This window comes from Hippoglossus stenolepis, chromosome 10 (assembly GCF_022539355.2).
Source record: "Hippoglossus stenolepis isolate QCI-W04-F060 chromosome 10, HSTE1.2, whole genome shotgun sequence".
Taxonomy (NCBI): Eukaryota; Metazoa; Chordata; class Actinopteri; order Pleuronectiformes; family Pleuronectidae; genus Hippoglossus; species Hippoglossus stenolepis.
In genome coordinates, this window is record NC_061492.1 from 20830018 (window position 1) to 20852710 (window position 22693).

At 41.4% G+C, this 22693-nt stretch overlaps 1 protein-coding gene across 1 annotated transcript; it reads right to left on the minus strand.

Annotated features, from left to right (window-relative positions):
• Window positions 1-1028: 1028 nt before the first annotated feature.
• Window positions 1029-22309, minus strand: ctage5 (CTAGE family, member 5). The gene is made up of 31 exons (XM_047341718.1): window positions 22174-22309; window positions 21719-21852; window positions 20543-20629; window positions 18652-20343; window positions 17230-17511; window positions 15708-17082; window positions 15332-15574; window positions 14949-15046; window positions 12688-12819; window positions 11433-11564; window positions 10734-10755; window positions 10505-10593; window positions 10172-10243; window positions 9401-9511; window positions 9242-9313; window positions 9012-9116; window positions 8717-8839; window positions 7902-8081; window positions 7628-7718; window positions 7344-7411; window positions 7177-7247; window positions 6990-7091; window positions 6768-6864; window positions 6215-6282; window positions 5978-6063; window positions 5630-5743; window positions 4892-5059; window positions 3723-3848; window positions 3499-3551; window positions 2368-2545; window positions 1029-2284 (listed from the first exon to the last, which is right to left on the minus strand). The coding sequence occupies exons 1-31, from the start codon at window positions 22292-22294 to the stop codon at window positions 2070-2072; spliced, it is 6507 nt and encodes a 2168-aa protein (XP_047197674.1). The 5' UTR covers window positions 22295-22309; the 3' UTR covers window positions 1029-2069.
• Window positions 22310-22693: the final 384 nt, after the last annotated feature.

The following is a 22693-nucleotide window of genomic DNA, read 5'->3' on the forward strand; positions in this document are numbered from 1 at the left end:
CTGAATGATTAAAGTGATCGAAGTGCATTGAGGTAAGTAATGCAGGTGTAAATTATGTACAGTTAAGGTGAATGAAAAATATATGTACAGGACAGAAATACTGTAGCGCATGAATAAATATATACGCTAGTAATTGAATTACGTTGCAGTTGTATCATCTTCATCATACAATTACTGTAAGTTGTACAACAGCCTGTTTGTAATTCAGGGCAGAGTAATGAGTGTAAATACTATGCATGACAAAACAGAAATTGGAAATAGCACCCTGGTAAAAATCTTTTTCATGGCCGATATTTTCTTTCAGTGGGAAAAGCAAAGGTGTAATTACATTAACAGTGACTTGGTTCTGTTAAAAAATACCAGTAATTCAATGAAGTGATTCAGAATTCACAATATCGTGGACACTTCAAGGCAAGAGGGAGAGCAAACAATGCAGAGACAATTCATCCAAGCACATAAGAGACTAAATACTGGCAAATATATATATATGGTGATGTTTTCTATGTAATATAGAAACCGGATAGAATGGGGAAAAAATGCTTAATTACCTGAGAGAAGCACCAGCTGAATTTTCCTTTGAGATCTTAGCCACTAGTAGAGCTCCAAACCATTCTATGTTAATAATATCTGAATTAATTCACAATCATCCCCAGCAACATGTTGTGGATGATTGTTGCTGTTGTGACACCAACTGATGACTGATGGGGATAAATTAAATTAAGTATTTTAGTAGTTTCAAGCAAAACATAGGTGCTGTACAATTTAGATTAGAATGATTTTACTTAATCATTTATTTGAAAGGATATATACATTATATATTTGAAAGGATTCTTAAAAGATATTAATAATTTATGGTTTAATAAAATGTGATTATAAACATTGTATGTATACACATTATATAAAACACTGATCAATGACAACCTGATTTCCATTTACATTCCAATGTTTTGTTTGCTCTAGTAGTGGTTTCTCAGTTCCATGGAAAGTAAACTGAACATATAATACATTACAGAAACATTGAGACATTGACAATTTGACAGTCTTTATTCATCTATTAATAATCACTTTTTTACAAAATTCACATGGGTGTTTGCTTTCTCTTCCGATCACTCCATTTTATTTACCAATATGTTACACGATGAATCTCAACCTCGACAAAACACACAAGTCTCTTCTTAAAGCCACATTTGTTTTCAAGCATGGGTCACATGCAAGTCATTGTAACAACAATCAAAAGCACTGTTCATCTTCTGCTCAGAATCCACCAAGTCCTGCAGGAAACTCGGGGAAATTAAGTTACTCGCTTTAATTATATTTTAAGAAAACTCTCATTGGACCTCTGGGGGGAAATTGAAGAGAGTTTTAGATCAACTCAGTCCAGTCACAGAGAAAAGAAGACCTGGTGGGATCTGAATTTTGTGTAGTTCAATCCAGGTCAACAACGCAGACGCTAAATGACTAATAAAAAAAAAATCATGGTGACAATTGCAAGAGTGTTGTCCTAAGAAATAAAGGGTATTAGGCGGTGAAATTACATTTCGTTCCTGACAGCTCGGGATCATTTAGATTTCTGTGCCATCAGGATGAAATGTTGACTGGTTCCAATACGTAAAACTTTTTTTTCTCCGCCACATTCAGCATCTCTACATGCACACATTTCAAGTGACATTAAAAACCTTTCTGCCATCATCAAGCTCAATTTGTTTCTAGTTCATGTGGCAACATTCTCCCACACACAGACATACAGATTAGGCATATATTGCTTTCTCCACAATGAGAGGAAGACCACAATGAGAAAGTATCTGGATGACGATGAAACAGAGAGCGGTAAAAACAAAATGAAAGAAGGCAGAAGAAAGAGAGAAAAGGATGAAAAAAGGAGTCGATGTAGACAGACAACAACCAAACAGGCTGACGAAGGCTGATGTTTCCTGTCTGTTAACACTATTTATTCCATATGTTAAATATGCAACAGTGGTAAACTGCAATCTGCCCGCCATACATACCACTGAATTTGATTTGAACCTGAAATACATCATCTCACAGCTTGAGTAGAAACCTGCTCAGGATCAAATGGCATCTTCAGGTGAGGGTCTGTGCTCTTCTGGTGACTGGCTGTGTGGTGGCGAGGGGAGGGGCTGCTGAGGAGGAGGAGGACCCACGGAGGGAGGGTGGAAGCCGTCGGGTGGAAGGGGCCGCATGGGGGGAGCATAGTGAGGATGAGGAGCTGGACCATGAGGAAAACGAGGAGGGAACATCATCCCCTGAGGTGGAGGTGCCCACCCTGGAGGCAAATCAGAGTGATGAGTCAAGATTACACCAATGACATCTGGAGATAAGATGGAGCATGATGTGAGGATAGCTTACTAGGCATCATGGAAGGGCCCCCCGGTCCCCTGGGAGGGTAGAAATCAGGAGGTGGGGGTCCATAGGGAGCTCTACGAGGAAAGGGACCATCCATGGGGCCCATTGGGGCTCCAGGTGGGGGAGGGCCCCCCATCCTTGGATCTCCTTCAGGGGGAGTCCTTCGATCACCAGGACCAGACTGATAATGAGACAGATTCAAACAGGTACATGTTACAGAGGCTGCAGTGGACAGGTAACACAACAAATCCCATTCTTATGCATTCTAAGGAGGGAAAGGATACAGTTTGTTTTTCATTTAAGCACAGTCCCACTGGATGAACAGCAAACACTAGATTCAATAGCATCACAACAGCATGCGCAATAAGGGACATTGAGAAATTGAACTAAGCAATTTGGTCCTAGGGATAAACAACATTTCTGCAAATACTAATAATAAGTAAGAAACTATGTAACATCTAGAATTGAATCAGTCAACTACTTCATGCATTATTTGAACTTGTCACAGGGAATTCCCAAATTGGCAAATAGTTGATTAGCGATGATTCAGCTCATGATTGTGTTTTACGGTTGAAAGGGGGAAATAATCTGAACAAGGGAAATTGGAAAATGGCGGTAGTATGTAAAGAAACAACATGAGAAATGATCAGACTCCAAAATTATCCAAGTCCTGGCAGAATGGTTAAATTCAGAAAATAAGTTGTACTCCTTATTTATGTTTATTGTGGGAGAAGTTCCTTAAAAAAAAAATCTAACAATGGAAGCATTGGAAGAGTTCAGGCTCCAGATTTAAAATATTGGGTAAATGCAATGGTAAAAAAGCAGCATATGATTTTAATATTAACGGGAGGTTGGATGATGGAACTTCATCATGGGAGGTTTTTTGGTCCTAAATAAAAACTTACAAAGTGCATTTTCAGCTTTTTTTGTAATTTCATTATCATTGTTGACTGGGTTTCTCACATCTGTATTTTCTACTTATTCTCATTTGTTGTCTGGAAAGATCTACAATTTGCTTAAAATAAATGAAAAAGAAAAAGAATAATGCCACAGAATATTTCATGAGCAGGACAGTAACACTTGCACTTCTTACACCAACAGTATATTCCGTACAGACTAATATGTATGTCTTACCTCTCTGTATTCCTGTTCACCAGGTCCAAGGCTGTTGTCTCTATAAAAGCCATCTGCATTGACAAACACATTCAGTAGTAGTTCAGACTCTGCATCTGCATTCATATACATGTACAGATTTTCACTAGCTTCCATTCAGCTTCTACATTTCATCTTGTCCTAAAGTTAAAAATGGGAAAACAATGAAGTAATTATAATCCCCTGTACAGATTCAAGTGACTCACCTGGCATGTCTGTGGGGCGTGGAGGTCCTGGTGGACCAGCAGGAGGGAACCCCCTAAGATGGGGAGGAGGAGGGCCAGGGGGAGGTCTCCTGTACATGGGACCTCCTGGTTCTGGGAACATATAGCCTGAGAGAGATGAATAGAAAACATTAAGAAATGCAAGGAACAATGTTATATGTCCATCTCTTCCCAAAGCTGTAAATAAGTTAAACTTAAGTTAAAAATGTACATTGATATTTGTTTAGGTTACTCCATTAAATAACAACAGGAGAGTGACATCGTGGACACTGGGAGTGAAGTGTGAGTGTCTCTAGTTGGATGTGTAAGAGCTTAAAAAAGGTTGGTTTTACCTTTAAATGTAAACATGACAGTAAGTTGTTCAAATTGTGTTTTCAGGTGGATATGATTATGATATGATATCTGTAGCTTCCAAAATAAAACCTCAAAATGCACTAAACATAGTCCACATGCACGGTTTACATGCATTTAGCAGACACATGCACATCATATGACTTTGAATGTTGGATCACCGAATGTAGGTGCAACTAATAACCTTAGTAATAGCTGTTACTAGTTACACCTGTTCATGGACTGTGGACAAATCCAACAGCTAGCAGACACAACAGCACGATGCCTTTAGAACATATGCAACATATTGAGCCTCAATAAAATCACAGTGCAAATAATGCAATTATACACATATGAATAATGTAATAAACAGAAATCCAGTGGTGCCACATTCAAATATCTCCCCCTGAAAGGAAAACTTAGATAAATGAATATCAAAATGCTCACATTAACATACAGCAGTAAACATAATCAAGATAATGGAGCCATTTTATTTTCATCTCTGCAGTCACGACTCACTGCATTTTTGATTAAGCTCACTTTGAACTTTCCCCCAACAGAAGAACATAGTAAAACAAAGAAATATACTGACAAATACCATAATCAACGCAACAAAGTAGCTTCTCTTAGATTGATATGATACACAAGGAAAAATACTGATATGAGTTCAAACTCTTGATCACTTTCGGATCAAACTGATGAAATACGCTGTTAAAAATAATCGAAATCATAATTCTCCTGAGGCAGGTCAGGGCTGCTCTGGCTTTGTAGACATTTGTAGAGATTCTCTCTGTCTTTCTATCTCTTACATATACACACACCTGGAGGTCCTAGGTGCCCAGGGGGCCCTGGGGGCCCTGGGGGTCCTGGCGGGGGTCCCCTGCGATCTCTGTCCCATGTGGGAGAGATTGAGCCACTGTCTGAGTGAGGCCCTCCACTCCGCTCCATGTCCCCATGGCCACCTGATGGCTCCATGGGACCACGGCCGACTGTGGATGGAAGGACCAGAGGGAAAAAAAGACAGTAGGAAGGGACAGATGGAGGATATTGATGACACAAAGAGAGAGGGAGAAGAGGTAAGAGGGGGACAAAGAGGGAAGGGAAGAACCGAAACCAAACCCATAATATCAGAGAGAGATGATTAGGCCAGAATAAGTGAGAGCAAGAGAAAAGAAGAGAAAGAATGAGAACATTATGTCAATTAAAGTGAACTAAGAAGTTTGAAGACATATCAGTGTTGTATACACCCTGAACATTTTCCCCATGGACTCTGAAAAGTGCACAAACAGCATTCCAGCATACACACCATGCTACTGAAGACATTTCAGCATCTACACTTGATCATGCTGTAGCCAGCTGTTATCTTTGACATGCTACATGTGATTGTATTTAAATGATTTTTTGGGGGTACTGAATTGGCAAATGTATGGCAGAAAATTCTGAAACCAATATTTAAGCCTACAGTGGGTGTTTATGCAGATCAACGTGACTGTTTTTTGGTTTTGTGCATAGCTGTAGCCTAGTTGTAGGTAAATGTCTGTGTGTGCGTAAGTGTATACCTCTAGGAGACAATCGAGGAGATGGTCCATCCATTAATGTAGGAGGAGAAAGAAAAGCTCTGGTTTCAGATGCTGGTCGACCCAGAGGAGAAGGACCATATGGTGACCTTTCAGCTGGAGGTGGAGAAGAGTTTAGTGAAAAGTCAAGGAGTAATGTATGATGGTGTGTGTGTGTGTGTGTGTGTGTGTGTGTGTGTGTGTGTGTGTGTGTGTGTGTGTGTGTGTGTGTGTGTGTGTGTGTGTGTGTGTGTGTGTGTGTGTGTGTGTGTGTGTGTGTGTGTGTGTGTGTGTGTGTGTGTGTGTGTGTGTGTGTGTGTGTGTGTGTGTGTGTGTGTGTGCGAGTGTGACCTCTGAAAGGCATTGGTCTGGCCAGACTGTCCAAAGCATATGGATCTTTGTCAAAGGCGTCTAGTTTGAACTGTGTGTCTGTCAGCCTGTAAACAAACGCACCTTTAGTTAATATATGGCATGACATTTTAGGACGCTGACCCCCATAATGTACAATATTAAAGACAGAAGATCTCAGAATGCAGAATTATTCTGCAGTTTAGCCACAAACATAAATAAGTTATTCAATTTGCTTACTTCTGTCTCATGAGGGCATTTTCTCTCCTGATGTCTGTTAGATCTCTGTCTGCCCCTCGAGCTGCAAGCTAGAAAATCAAGCCAACATAAATACCTTGACATGACATATGAGCATAGATACGGACACATTCTATATATGGGTGCTTGAATATACAGTATATTTCCGTAGGCAGTTTGAATACATAGAAAACTATAGATCAAGAGATAGGGAGTAATGCAAATTGTGTCCCCAGGTCAATCTCCTGCTGTTTTCTCACATTGGCTCATTTGGACATTATGCAGAGTTTTTACAAGGGGGCTGGTGGAGTAAGGCTCTCACTCATTTTCTCTCATTTGCGTTTTCACATGCAGCCCCTCCGAAGAATGTTTGGAGATTATACATAGTTCACTACATGTCTGAAAACAACTTGTCTTAATGTGCTGTAGTGAAAGACAGGAAATGTGGAAATATATATTTGACACCAATATTGACTGACATGACTGATGTGATGATACAATCCCTGACTGTTTGTTCCACATTTGTAAAAACGGTTTATGGTGGAGTTTTACTAACCCAGTTGTTGTGAGCCTTCTTCTCATGTGCTGATATCTGGGTCTGGTAAGACTGTTTGGATTTATCCAGCTCTTCCTCCATCTCTTCTGCTCGTTGTCTGAAGAAACACAATGATGTAGAAGGAAGTGAGACTGTGTGTGTGTGTGTAGGGGAGCCTCACACATGACTTGAAGATATTAGATACTGTTAATGTGCTTGGTAATAATTGTCAGAGGCAGCTACCTGTAGTTGTTGAGTTCTTCCATGGCCAATGCAATGTTTTTGTCAGCTCTATTTAACTTCTCTTCTTTTTGCAGTCGCTCCTTCTCCTCTACTGTCAGCAGTCTGCAAACACACATTAATCAGTTAAGTTTCAAATCAGTAAAGTTAAGAAATACCTTCACATGGGTCTTTATCTGTGCCTCTATACCTGTGCAGCTTCAGCTCATTCTCCTGGTACATTTCTGTCATAATATGGAGTTTCTGTTGTAATCGTTGGACCTGAGCACATGAGAAAAAAGAATAATTAAAATGCTAATTAATGTAGGACACCATTATGATACATTATCACACTAATACACATATAAAGTCAGCTACCTGATCCGAGTAGTTTTCCGCATCTGAGTGCAGAGATAGTTTCTCATTCTCCAGCTCTTTAATGCTCACTGAAGGGAAAAACAAATACACACAAGTGGCAGTGGTAAACAAAGAGACCATCTGTTATGATGTTAAGTCTTTACACTCATATAACTGTTTTATGATAAAGAATGGTTGTTTAGGTGTAGGAAATTACATAACCCATCACACATCTTATTGTGGCCACAATATCAGCTCACTCTGACAGGATTAAAAAGACAGACGTCAGTGTTATGTTGACTCACCTTGAAGGTCTTCTTTAGCTTTTACTTCGTCATTCAGTTTGGCAAATACTCTGTCCTTGTCTTCATCTACTGATTTGAGGTCGGCGTTAAGCTGCAAACAAGTAAAAACACAAAATCTTAGCAGCCGCATAGTAAATTATATTGTTTAATGTCAGTGTGTCTGGCTTGGAGGTCTCTGTAAAGCTTCCCAACATTTAAAAAAAAATGTCTTGTATAAACCATTCTTATCAACTAGCACAGAATCTAATGCAATGTGTCCATTTCATTCACATACCTTAGCAGCATAAATTAGCTTTTGGACTTTCTGGAAATGACCTTGTGGGTCCGTTATGCCCCCTTTTCCATTCTCCTTTTCTTTTCCTGGTGCACCATTGGACGTCTCCTTCTCAGCTCCTTCCTCTTCCTCAAGATCCGAATCCCAAGCCTTCATCTTCAGCAGGCAGTCTGTCAACGACTGGCAGCACAAAAACATTTGATCTCAACAAACCAAGTCTTTTCTTCAAGGTTAGCATCTTTTACATCAGTTTATTGTCTTCTTCTGTTGTAGTTCTTGAGTTATGTCCACTATATGAAAGAAAATTAATTCAAGGACAATATTCACTGACTGACTAACTAAAGCTGCTTTCAGACATGCACTGAACTCTGCAGTTCATCTGTATTGTGAACGCAAATGTCAGAGTGATATGCTCCACAGTCTCAGTTGACGCAAAAACTGACAAAAACTAAAACCCCCAAAAAACAAATATCTCCCGGTTAAAAAACGGTGACACACATGTAGAAGACACCGATGAAGATGTCTAGAGAGTTTGTGGTGATAAGAGCTGACACTGGTGTCTGTGTGATGTCAGGCAAATTATGTGAACTCCGCAGTGGAGTTAATACATCACTTCCTGCCTATGTCTGCTGCACGCGACTGCTCCATCTCTTGCCTGAATAATGCGGAAGATTTGTTGCTGTTGTGAACACGTCTGTGCAGAAAACCTCCCGCTGTATTGTGCATGTGTGAAAGACAAACTCTGGGTAAACTCTGTTGCCAATTCTCCTACCTAACTAACTGTATATGATAAGTAATGCTTGAACCAACCGTACCATTATACGCTCATCCTTATTGGCCACATCCTGCTGCATCCCGCTGAATGTGACCTCGCACCTCTGCATCTCTGCCTCCAACTCATTCACTCTTTCTGCCCATCCCTCCACCTGCTGCCTCAGCTGCAGAGAGAAAGAGATAGGAAGAGAGATGAAATGATGGTGCAAGGAATAAGGGTGATCAAAAAGGAGAGATAAATATACAAAATATGTCGAGAATATAGACTTGCAAAGCTCTTTCCATACATGGTTATATTTTGTATGTGTGTGTGTGTGTGTGTACGCAGCATCCTACCTGAGCATTGCTCTCTTGTAGCAGTGTGTTCTGCTCTCCCACTGTTTCCAGGTTCCTTTGTAATCGGTCACTGTTCATACTGTAAACTTTCAGAGTAGTTTGTGCCTAAAACAGACAAACAGTCAGACAGCTGTCAAACAGAGGAAAAGACAAAGCAGCAGATGGGAAACAACAGGAAAGGTACAGGGAGGACAGGCAAGGACAGAAAATACAAGTCATGGTGAATGCACCTGTTCTTCCTGTGACTGGAGGTCTTTGGATTCTTCTTCAAATGTTTCCATGCTCTCCTCAAGCACTGCTATCTGCAGAGATAAACAAATAATCAACTCATTTTGCAATAAATTATCAGTTAACGTAGTTTATTTGAATTTCAAAATTTGTGCTCCTACCCTTCTTTCTTGTTCTTTCCTATGTTGTTTCTGCTGGTCCAGTTGATCCTTTAGTTGGTCGAGATCCCTTTCAAGCTCCTTTTTAGCATTTTCCAACTGTCCAGCTTTCATCTGGATGTGTTCAAAAACAAATGTGTTCAGAAAACACCTTCAAATGACAACAAGATACAATTTCAGACCAGCAGTGAAGCAGTTTCAAGTTTTGAGATTGACCCTCTGTCTTCAGTGATGTGGCTTCATAATGGCACTATCAGCAAAAATACATGCACAATAATATCTATTTAAATACATTTGTAGTTGTGTTGGGAGGCCTGTTTAAACTATTCAAAGGATTGCAAAGATGACTGATTCACTTTTAGGGATAGTATTAGCAACTTTTTAGACACTGTGCAGAGTTCTGCAGCAATGCAATCGCAAACACAAGTAAAGAGGCAGAAGAAGAAGCACAGCACCTACGACCAGTTTGGACAACTTTGCAAAACAAACTTAAACTTTGCATGTGTCCTGTTTGCTTACAGCTCTGTTTGTAAGGTGTGTATCTGTACACAATAGCAGGCATGACTTAGACACGGTGTTATATCTATTATATGCCAGATAAATTAGCGTCAGTCCTCCAGATCAGATATTGTTAGTTGAAGTTCCATAGAAGTTGTTAAATGGTTTGTTTACACTGTGCACAGATTCCCAGCTAATTTTGTTAGAAAGAGATTTGAAAAAAAGAGATTCCTACTGTTACATTTAAGTTTTCTGTATATTTTTTATTTGCCTTACCTCCAGATGTTCTGTCTTTTGAGTTTGGGCCAACACACCACTGTCCCTGAGTGAGTCCTCCAGTTCATCATACTACAAAAGGCATATAATTAAGAAACGGAACCAATTAAAGACTCATGATCACCACACCAAAATGCAAATCGCTTCAGAATTTGACTTAAAGTGCATGAGCTGTTTACTTTTAGTAGTGAGAACGTTCCTGTCCTCACATCACACATAACAACATAAATTAGACACTGCATCTTCAGATAATTTTATGACATGGAAATCAAAACACAGAGTGATAAGGCCTCTGTTAAAAAGAGTCATGCTGTGTGTAAGACAGGTACCAACCTCTTGTTGACATTTACTAAGAGTCTCAAGGACTTCACACTTCTCATCCAGCAACTGTGTAACCTGTGCTGCCATCCAATGCTCTTTACCTGAAAACGAGGGAATACAAAACAAAAAGATTCAAATGATGTTTTATGTATTTTCTCTTATTTCTGATTCACGAGTTAGTGTAATGTGATTGGAAAGAGTCATAAGAATGTGATATCAAGTAACAAGTAATGTAACTTACTTCGATACATTCTGCTTTTGACCTGTTGAAAGAAAAAAGAAGTAAATAAGGATGAACAAGAGGTCTTCAAGGTGAACGATTTGCCAATATGGGCCCGTACACACCTGCTATTAACGTGGTTTTTGTGATCCGATTACAAGTGGACAGCTCTAAGTACAGGTGTGAACGCACTCAGTTCGGATATACTGTAGATCGCTAGACCACATTTGTAAGTGGTCTGGGCCACATGTGCCCACAATTTTTAGCAGTGTGAACACAACGCAAATGGGTCCTGGGCTACATATGAAGGACCTTCTACTCAACTGACGTCCTGCCGCTGGAGTTTCGCTATGAATCAAACATAATTTTTCTCTTCTCATTGATTTTTTGTAACCACAGCCGACGGACGGACGGACAGAAATGATGTACAGTATGTGTTCCTTTGCATATCGAGCAGGGAAGTGAGATCCGCTCAGATCCGATCGCAAGATGCATGTGGGGCCACATTTTAATACCAGGTGTGAAGGCACAACTCAGAGCTGTTCACTTGTGATCGAATCACAAAGACCACATGTTAATACCAGGTGTGTACAGGGTAAAGGAAGAACTGCCAACAACTAACCCTCAACCTTTTTGGTGATTAAACCAACAGTACTACTACAAAACAAATATCAACATGTAAACTCTGTTTGGTGTGTATATAAATGGCTGTATACTCACAGAGCTATAAAATCTACAGGTGAACAGCAGCACTGTCACCAGTCCCACCAAACTGGAGACGATGACTGGTTCCCACGGTACGCCATACAGGTCTGGCCCGGGTCTGATGTCGTCAGGCAGTGACGACACAACCTGAACGAGGAGGAAAGAGCGGATTATTATAGAAGCTACTTTCAATCAACATCTTTAAATTGTCTCTTAGAAATTGTGTGATTCTAGGACAGAAAGTTATAACAAGCTAAAAAAAATACAACCTGAGCTGATTTCGATAATTATCACGAAAAATATCACATTATTATCTCTGTAGAGTTTTAAGATTGATCTTTGGTCTGAGTTAGTTATGATTTTAAACTCTTCGTATGCCAAACTCTTTAAAAACATTTTACAAATATGAGGTAGATCAATGATGTGTATACCTCCTCAGCATGCTTGCACATTATATTGAGCATTATATTAATGCAAATTCAACCCTTTGTTGTATTGCGTGTCATGAAAATGAATTATTCACGTTGTTTATTGCCAAGCCCTGTGATGCTCCTTAATATGGGAACAAAACCTGATTCATTTAGTCCACTCCTTTTTAACTAAGTGGAGTGTAAACAATGGTAAACTCGCTGTGGACATGAGGATCCGCCTTGCATGACAGCGTTTGTAAACAGTATTTCCACTCAGTGCATCAAAGCACTACACTATCATCAGAATGGGTTTCACATGTCAAACAGAGCAAATTTCAACACATTTAACAGCTGTTGCCTCATTAGGGAAGGGACATGCCTCTTCATTCTTTAAAAAGGACCAAAGCAATTCTCTTATTTGATCTACCAGTGGTTGTAGTGTCCTTTGACTGTCAACAGGAGATAAATACAGCCCATACACTTTACTACACAGCTGCTTTAAGGGCATAGCAGCGGATAAATGCCGGTGTTGTGTTTATCTGCTTCGGGGACGATTTTAAAAACAGCTCCAATGTCCAAGCGCAAAGATTTAGGACAGAAACGTTACTCTCAGTTATCTAGTTTACTATAACCAGCTGACTCATAACTACCAGCGAGACATTGGAAGAAACAACCTGAAACAGTGCTGACAGCTGGTTAGCAGCCATGCTAGGACACATGTTTTCAGAGGGGAAGTGCATCGAAAATGAAAAGACGTAGCGACTAAACATTCAGCTGTCCTCCTACGTGAGAGTCCGCTGCGTTGTTTCAGCTGTGAATGCTAGTCGTGAAATGCTAACGAAACCTGCCACATAACGTACATCCTTCACTTTCTCAACGGCGATAGTGTAGTAAGCCTCGGCCGCCGTCTGGAAGTCGGCCGCCTCGCTGGAGAACTGCTCGCTTGCCGGGTGTTCCGCCATGTCCGCTTCTATTCCATTTGGCCGGTTAGTTTAGTTCTAATTCGTATTTATTCCGACATTAGCGCGAACAACCACAGCCGTCATCACCCGGACTAGCGGCGGTATCACATCCTATTCACAACACCACCGATATGGACACGACCATGTTCCGCTGTGCGTGGTAGGGGGGGCCAGGAATATTAATTTAATTTCTACCCAACAAATTAAACAGATTTAAATTAGTGCAGATAATAATTGTTAAATATTTGTAGTAAAAAAAATAAAATAATAGTGTACATAAAGGTTGTTATGTGCACTCTCTAGGGTTAGGTAGGTGCTATTACACCCCCGCGGGTGCAAATGGTTCATCTGCAACGTCACCAAGTGTAAAATGCCACACTGGCATGTCGGACCAATTTCAAAGTGACACCGGGGGAAACAGGTGTCATCAAAAATAACCACTGTTTACAAAAATTACAATATTCTCAATGTTGTTCTCCGTTCGTTTCCGGTTATTTAATGTGATTATATCAAATTTAACTCATAACTATGTCTTTACACACGTCTCTCTCGGGAAATCGTAATAGCACATGTCACCTGCTCCGAGTGATCGCCACAAGCTACGAGCTGTGGAAGTAGGACACAGGTGAGGACGTGACATGAGAGGTAACCCCCGGCGATCGTCGCTCTCTGAGGGGTTTAATACTCACCGGGCCGGCTTCGTTTTCCTCCATTTCAGACTAGAGGATCCCTGTTAAACTATTTGTGTTCGCAGCACGGTGGTAGCCAGCTGGCTCAACGTGAGTAATAAACAACCAGCAGCACAGGCACCAGTGACGGAGCCAGTTTGACAGCTGAGACTCAGGCAAAGCGTCTGAGAGGCGGAGGGAGAGTTAGATCCACATGTCACGAGTTCAGGATATTGGAGAGGCAGAGCTCACAGTGTGCACACTCTACAACCAGATGTTGACCCTGCTCTATGAACATATTCAAACCTTTTAGCCTGAATCCCTGAGACTCATGAATTGTGCTGTTGGCAAATACTCCTTCATTCCCTATTATGAGTTTTAAAGCAACACTATATCATTTTTACTGAGCAACAGCGCCCACTGTAGCCACATGAGGTGAATAATTCTGGCTCAGTGTCCCAGAGGTTTAAAGGGATAATTCACCAAAAAATGAAAATGCACTCATTATCCACTCACCACTATGCCGACAGAGGGGTGGGTGAAGTGTTTGAGTCCACAAAACACTTAAGGAGTCTCAGGGGTAAACAGTGTTGCAGCCAAGGTGACCTCTTCTTCAGACGTAATAAAACAACAGAAGAAACATAACATGCCTCCATACTGCTCGTGTGGTGTCATCCAAGTTTCCTCAAGCCCTGACATTCATAAATAACTCAAGACGAGGTTATTTACACTGTGGTTAAAGCCGGGGCTTCCGGAAACTTGGATGACACCACACGAGCAGTATGGAGGCATGTTATGTTTTTTTCCTGTTGTTTTATGTCTGTAGAAGGGGTTCCATTTACTTAAATTGAATTGGATTTGTCTGCAACGCTGTTTACTCCTGCGACTCCTAAAGTGTTTTGTGGACTCAAACACTTCACCCACCCCTCTGTCGGCATAGTGGTGAGTGGATAATGAGTGAATTTTCAGTTTTCAGTGAACTATCCCTTTAAGGCTGACTTATGCTTCTGCGTTGAAGCTACGTCGTAGGTACGCACAGGGCCGAGCATTCATAGTTGTACGTAGGTGTGTTAATTGCACTGCCAAAACGCTAGTGGCGGTAGAGTGTCTATGCTGGTGTTGAGTGTCTTCCCGTTTCTGGTCCGCTTATAAACAAATTCTCTGGTGTCTGTTTACTTCAGAACAATGACGAGTGTCACTAAGTAGATCGTGTTGGAGTTGGAGCTCCTCGATGTTGAAGAGCAATTACTTGCCGTGTTCGTTCCTTCAACTCAATTCAAAAAATGGCGGCAAAGTCTGCAGGAGTAACTACAAGGTAGTTGCATATGTACAACTATGTGTTTTCTGCTATTCCAGTATTTCACTGAAGGATCCTTGATCACTTATACTGCATTTCAGTTTGCTGTCATTGGTTTATGACAAATTATACATATGGCTTCAATTTAGTGACAATTTATATTTAGCTGTATGATGGCTGCTGATAACACCTACCTGTGCCATCCATGTGAGACGCTCCCTCACTGCATGAACATGAGCGGCTGATTCTTCACCGATCTGATGAACAAAGTCCAGAATTTGCTCCATTACTCCTGGAGGGACAAAGACAGATAGAAGTTTAGAATTCAAGCATTTCCACTCTGTCAAAATGATATTGGTGATATAAAGTTATTAGAATTTAACCAAATAGTTTGTTTGATATATAAAACAAGTGGAAAATGTTGTAAATAAATGTTCTAGCCGTGCCACAACACTGCAGGTTGTGTTGTTGAATGATGGGGATGCAGCCGGTCAAGTGACTCGTGTGTGATTGTTGCTTATGATCTTTTAATCACTGTTTAACCCATCCTGATTAGGGGTTATCGAGTTGTCCATACCTTCCTGTGACTGCGGTGATTCTGACTGATTCTGAGGACACTCTTCCCCACATCCATCATTATCCCCTCCTCTTTTCTCATCCCTTTCTTTTCCAACATTCCCCACATCCGTCATGTCATCACTCTGGATGTTGTTATCCGCGGCTACAGAAGTATCCTCTGTCTTCCTTGAGTTGTCCACAGGGCTCATTTCGTGATCTTTGCTGTGAGTTGAACAAGATGCACCGACACAGCTGGCCTCGGCTGTTTTTGGGAACACATGCATTCTGATTGAGACAAATGCAAGTCAAAACCCATCTGAAATCAAACGTTTGAATCAGCTTGCAATATTGATGATCATTTACCTTGATCATTGAAGCAATATAGAAAAATATACCTTGATGGTTTCCTTTGCTACTGTCTGATTTTCCTGTGCTGAAAGTCTCTCTCACTCTTGTGATCAGCATCTCTAGTTTCTGTAGAGCGATGAGCGTCCTGGTCTTTTCCTTGTCCTCCTGTGGAGCATCTGCGAGTCTCATGCTAGCAGACGTCAGGGTCTCCCTGTGATGATGCAGAAGTCTTTCTATGTCTGACAATATAGATTCATCAGGCTCCGCAGGCACGGTTTCTGAGCTCCCCAACATGTAGTCTAAAAACTGGAGCTTGTGTCGCCCAAAGAGCTCCGTCAAAACATTCACCTCCTCCACCGTCATATAAGCGGGGAGGTTTGTGTAGTGCTTGGAGAGGAAATGTGTGTGCAGAGAGGGAGTATGGGGATGAGAATGAGACATGGGTGATGTCTGGATGCTGGCAGAGGAAGGGGTAGGCTGTGGCTGCTCTGTGGCCATGGTGCCTGGAAGATCTTGTGTATAAATCTGATTCGAATCAGCGTTGGAGTTTACTTCCTGTTCATAGATCTGAGAGGCTTGTGGCTGAGACGTCTCACCTGTATTTGTCTCCAAACCAGAATCAACACCATCCTCTGTTTCAGTGTCACGTGTTTGGCTTAAATAGCTGAAGGCGTTTTTAAAAAGACCGAAAGCTCCTCCATTTCCAGTCTCTGCTGCTCTCGTGTTGAGATCATCAGGCGGAAGTGAAGATCCAGCAGGTTCTTCAGACAGAAGGGGCACAGTTTGTTCAGATATCTGACTTTCAACGGATTCATTCATCTGTGAATCAGAGCTCTCATTCCCTACATCATCTGTCTCATGATCTGTATTTGACTGTATTTGCTTTGGTTTCCTCTCAATGGAAATTCCATCGCTGCTAGTTTCAGCATCTTTGGACTCATTATCATTGCCTTGATAGAGATCTGTGTGTTTTGGATCACCAGGATACGATTGACCCTCTTCTCTGTTCTCTCCTGAATGTGGCAGATCAATGTCTTGTGTCTCATAAACGTCCAAACCATCTTCTTCCTGTCCTATTATGTCTCTCTTAGTTTCCTCAGAAGCTTTTGTCTGAATCTCTCCTATGTGACTGTTTTCACTTCCTCTCTGGATTTTACCTCCGTCTGCTGAGCTCACTCCATCCTCAGAGATATTCTCACCTCTGTCTGTCACAGATTCATCATCAGTAGCTTGTGGACAACGCTCATGTAAACATTTAAGGCCATCCTCTTCCTCTTTGTCCCTCCTGTCCCCCTCAACGTAATTCACCTGCTGCATTTCCTCAAACTCCCTTTTCTCTTCCTCCACCTCCTCTTTCTCCTGCTTTCTTTCCTCATTGAACTCCTCTAATTCCTCCTCGCTCTTCTCTTCTTTTGCATCCTCCTTCTGTTTCTTCTCCTCTTTTTCTTCCTCTACCTCCTCTCTTGTCTCTTCCTCCTTTAGCTCCCCCACCTCCTCCTGCTTTGTCTCTCTCTTTAACTCTTCTCCTTCCTGTTGCTTTTCTTCCTCCTCCTCCTTTAACATCTCAACTTCCTCTTGTTTCTCCCTTTCTATAATCTCCTCTATTTCCTTCTTCTTTTCCTCTCCATTTATTTCCTCCGCTTCCTTTAACTCCTCCTGTTTCCCTTCTTCCTTGAGCTCACTCTCCCCTTTTACCTCCTCTGGCTCTTCTCTCTTCACCTCTTCCTGTATCTCCTCCACCATGTCTTGTTTCCTCTCCTCGTTTGCCTCCTCCATCTCAGGTTTTTTCTCTACCTCTTTCGGCCCCTCCACCTCCTCCTGCTTCTTCTCCCCCTTTAACTCAGCTTTCTCCTGATTTTCTTCCTCCTCCATTAACTTTACCTTATCTATTTCCTCCTGCTCTTCTTTTATTTCCTCCTTGAATTCCTCCTGTCTCTTCTCCACCTTTAACTCCTCCATTCCTTCCTTCTTCCCCTCTTCTTGTAGTTCCTCCACTTCCTGCTGATTCTTTTTTTCTATTAAGTCCCCCACCTCCTCCCCCTCTTTTATTTTCTCTTCTTTCTTGAACTCCCCCACCTCCTCCTCTCTCTTCTCTTCTGCCTTTAACTCCTCTGACTCCTCCTTACTTTTATTTTCATCCTTTAACTTCTCTGACTCCTCCTCTCTTTTCTCTTCTTCATTTAACTCCTCTGACTCCTCTCTTTTCTCTTCATCCTTCAACTCCTCCACCTCCTCTCTTTTCTCTTCTTCCTTTATCTCATCCACCTCCTCATCTCTTTTCTGTATGTCCTTTAGTTCCTCCACATCCACATCCTCATTTATTTTCTCGTTATCCTTTGACTCCTCTGCCTCCTCCTCTCTTTTCTCTTCATCCTTCAACTCCTCGACCTCCTCTCTCTTCTCTTCTTCCTTTATCTCATCCTCCTCCTCTCTTTTCTCTTCCTTTAACTCCTCTGTCTCCTCCTCTCTTTTCTCTTCATCCTTCAACTCCTCCACCTCCTCTCTTTTCTCTTCTTCTTTTATCTCATCCACCTCCTCATCTCTTTTCTGTTTGTCCTTTAGTTCCTCCATATCCACATCCTCATCTCTTTTCTCCTTATCCTTTAACTCCTCTGCCTCCTCCTCTCTTTTCTCTTCATCCTTTAACTCCTCTGACTCCTCCTCTCTTTTCTCTTCATCCTTCACCTCCTCGACCTCCTCTCTTTTTTCTTCTTCCTTTATCTCATCCACCTCCTCTCTTTTCTCTTCCTTTAACTCCTCTGTCTCCTCCTCTCTTTTCTCTTCATCCTTCAACTCCTCCACCTCATCTCTTTTCTGTTTGTCCTTTAGTTCCTCCATATCCACATCCTCATCTCTCTTCTCTTTATCCTTTGACTCCTCCACCTCTTCTCTTTTCTCTTCCTTTAACTCCTCTGTCTCCTCCTCTCTTTTCTCTTCTTCCTTTACTTCCTCCTCCTCCTCTCTTTTCTCCTCCTCCTTTAACCCCTCTACACCCTCCTGTTTTTTATCTTCCTTAGCCTCCTCCACCTCCTCTCTTTTGTTGTCATCCTTTAACTCCTCGATGCGCTGTTTGTCCTTTTCTTTCATCACCTCTATTAACTTCTGCCCTTCCTCTCCATTTATTTCTTCCACCTTGTTTAATTCCTCCATCTCTTCCTGTTTCCCCTCTTCTTGTATTTCCTTCACTCCCTGCTGCTTCACTTTTCCTTTTAACTCCTCTGCCTCATCCAGCGTCTCCTCCTGTTGTTTTTCCTGCTGTAACTCCTCTTCCTGTATCTCTCCCACCTCTTTTAATCCATCCTGGTTCACACTTTGCTTTACCCCCATCTTCTCCTGCTTTTCCTCTTCCTTTGACTCATCACCCTCTTCCTCTCCCCCTCTATCTGTTGTCTCTCTTTGCTGCTTATCTTTTTCATCTTCCTCAGCTTTACCAACAGGTTGAGCAGTGGAGTCTGAATTTAAATCCACAGAACTGAGCTCAGGCCCTAGATTGATTTCAGATTTTTGACTCTCGTCTTCATCCAGCGCTGAGGTGGTAGACTCTGCTTCTGGCTCAGTTTGAAGAACCGTGTCTTTGTTGGAACTGCTATTGACACTATTATCTCCCTCTTCTGTTATTGTTTCCGTCTCAAGCTTTTCCTCCAGTCGCTCTTTGTCAGTTTCTTTTTGCTTCTCCTCTCCCTGTGTTTCACTGGTGTCTACATTCTCTAAAAGAGTGTCTTCTTCTGTGGTTTTGTCCTCTTCTGTGTCTTTAAAGCCACTGTCTTGACGCTCGTCAACTTTATTCTTGTTTTTCCCGAATCCTAAAATGTCCCCGATCCCAAACCAAGAACCAGACGATGGCTGTTCTTCCTCTTCCTCACTTCCCTTCTCAGCTTCCTTTTCAGCATTTCTCTCACGCTCTGACTCCTGATTGGTCACGCCAAATCCCAGCGTGCGTGACAGTCCGTTCCCTAACCAATCCAATGTCTGCACCTCTTTCTCCTCTTCTTCGTGTAATTGGCTACCCTCGAGGTCAAGAGACATCCTCCTGCTCCTGAATGTTACTTTTGGCTCATTTTCTTCCTTCACTTCTCTTGTGCCATCCTGCTCCTTTTCGGCGGAATCTGTTTTTGCGTCTCCTCCGAAGCCGAGCCAACCAGTGAAGGCTGAAGTGTAAGAATCATCAGTTTCTTTAGTTTTGTCTTCTCCGCGTTTCACAGCATCATCAGTTTTTCCTTCTCCTCCAAACCCCAGCCATCCTGTCACTGATGAAGTTGAAGTTTTGGCTTGTGATTCTTTCCCTTCGTCTTCCTCTTCTTCAGGCAAATTGATAGATTCCTCCTCTTTTCCCAGACCCAACCATCCTGTCACTGAAGAACCAAGCCATGAAGAGGAGGGAGACCCACCTTGTTCATTCAGAGCTTCAGGATTGTCGTGTGCTTCCTTGTGAGTCCCTGCAGCAGCATCACCAGTGTTTTTGTTTTCATTTCCCTCTGTTGATGTGTCTTCAGATTGCTGAGTTGAAACTGGGAATTCTGTAGAGGGATCCGCCGACGTTGAAGGACTTTCAACGCTTGTGTCGTCGTTGTGTGATTCTGATTCGTGGATTTGGATTGTCTGGTTATCAGTTTCATCATCACTGTCCAGATCACTGGCGTCAATAGGATAACCAGACTCATCCATACAGAAGAAATCAGATCTCTGAATGGAGAGAGAAAAACAGGCTCTGAAGTAATGAAGCATCTGTATCATACAAAATCAAGTTAAATAACTGTTATCATTCAACAATATACCTGATTCTTTAAGAATGCACATCAATGTTACCTTTTACCTATTTGCTAAAAAGAGCAAATGCTATATATAATGCTATAAAGACCAAGTGAAATCAAATCTGCTTTACCTGTGTTTCCACAACTTTCTCATTAGCTGCATAAACTTGCTCCACCTGCACTGCATCCTTTGGGAAATAGCCAAACTGTTTGTCAATCTAAAAACAAAAGGAAACAAAAAAGTGTATGACCATTAGTCAAGAGAGTGGGAGAACAGAAAAGGAGAAGAAATGAGTGACAGATAAAAAATAAAAAGACAAAAATGTGTCAGTATCGTTTATAGATGAGGGATGCAGCCAAATAAGCACATGGTTATAAATAGACTTATCAGAAAACCGGTTTCTTGCAATATAAATGTCTAAATGTTGTTTGGACATAATCAAGGTAAGCCTTGATACAGCCTGGATTTTTTTTTTTATCATTGAGGTTATTTCTGTTTGTTTCCTTGAATTAATAATCTACATTTATTTCACTAATGCAAAAGGTATTTGTGACCTATATCACAAACAAGGTGATTGTGCCGGAACTCAGTTTTGTTTCCTGTTGTATTTTCTTAGCTAAGATATATTTCTAATAGGCTATTTGTTATTGATTATTTTTGATAAATGCATGTCCTTCACAGGACTATCCCAACAGTTTGTTCTTCTTCTTACTAATCAGAGTACTGATGTGTTAACATACTCTAAAGTGAAAGCTTCCATCTTATAGGAAATGCAATATATTCACACTGATTCAATCTCATTGATTTGCTATAAGCCACTCAAGGCAGTGTGACCAAGTGTCAAGTGAGGAACTACATTATGTAAGACATTATTTTATCTTAATCAATAATTAAACCCGGCTCTGAAAAGCAAAGCTAATTAAAGTGGTTGCTACAGTAAAACACACAAGTAGCAATGATGCACACCAATATAGCTTAATTTTCTTTATCTTGTTATAGATAATAATCTCATTACTATTAAATATAATTAAATCAGATCCTTTAATAGCCATTTGTGTTTATCAGGTGTTAAAGCTACAGTATCAACATGACCCAATCACTCAATGAAAACCTAAACTGATGAGATTCAAAGTCATCTCTTTAACCTAGAACCTGGAATAAGAGACTGGTTGAATTGAGAAGGTAATGCAATTCTTTAAATTCTGCTTTGGAGAGAGAGAGAGAGAGAGAGAGAGAGAGAGAGAGAGAGAGAGAGAGAGAGAGAGAGAGAGAGAGACTGTTAGACAGATGGAGTCAGCAGACGTACACTCCCTGCCCACAGGTCTTCCCTCTGTCCACTCAGTTTGTGGTAAACAGAGATGGTGTCTCCTCGTCTGAAGCTCAGGAAACGACAGTCCTTGGCGCGGTGGTCCCTGATGGCCTGCACCCTGCTTATCGGGCCTACACACACACACACGCACGCACGCACACACACACACACACACACACACACACACACACACACACACACACACACACACACACACACACACACACACACACACACACTAACATTTAATCCTCCTCGTCTAACCCGAATGTTGACCATTACAACTAAAACCAAAGGTGAGTCATCCTTTGAATGAGAAGCAACTTGTCCTCACAATACATAGACAAACACACACAAATCAATCATAAATGAAGCTTAGACATTTGAAAATCTCCAAATAAATCACATTATTCCACAAACTCAAATCATAGGAGCCGCTGTACGGGACTTACTTTCACACTCGGAGTCCCCACAGATCTTGTAGTCAGACAACAATCCCAGACTCATGTGAAGAACACTCACAAGCGCGATGCCTGTAATCCACAGGGATGAGTAGAGCCGAGAAACAGCCATTGTTGGAGTTTTAACAGGAGTGTTTCAGGAGAAAATGTCCATAATGGGGTGGAAATCCCTTTGGCCAGTTGTGCTGGCAAGTGGACGTTGCCTCTAAGCTGTTGCTGTAATGAGGACTCAATACTAAATGAGAGAGCTGAGATAAGATACAGGCCAGCAGGAGGATAATCATTAACACCGAGGAGCTGCTCACAAAACAAAACCTTTTCTGATCCCTGCTGAAAGTTCAATTTGTCTTTAGTGGTGAATATTAGAAGAAACGTATTTTATTAACGATTCACTGTGAGAGGAATAAACAAACTTGGCGACGGATCAATGTTGTTAAAGGGCTTTAAAAAAAAAGTTGGATGTTTTCTGGACTTCGCCCTTTATCTATTAAACTAGCGGCACGTGCGGCGT

Bases quoted from the DNA above. Each gene is read 5' to 3' on its own strand.
- ctage5 (XM_047341718.1), bottom strand. From the start codon at position 22,294: ATGGCTGTTTCTCGGCTCTACTCATCCCTGTGGATTACAGGCATCGCG. The intron at 15,047-15,331 runs GTATGGACAACT...TTGTCCCTCCAG, and splicing joins ATCACCGCAGTCACAGGAAG to GAGTAATGGAGCAAATTCTG. The intron at 8,840-9,011 runs GTAGGATGCTGC...TTCTCTCTGCAG, and splicing joins TACAAGAGAGCAATGCTCAG to CTGAGGCAGCAGGTGGAGGG.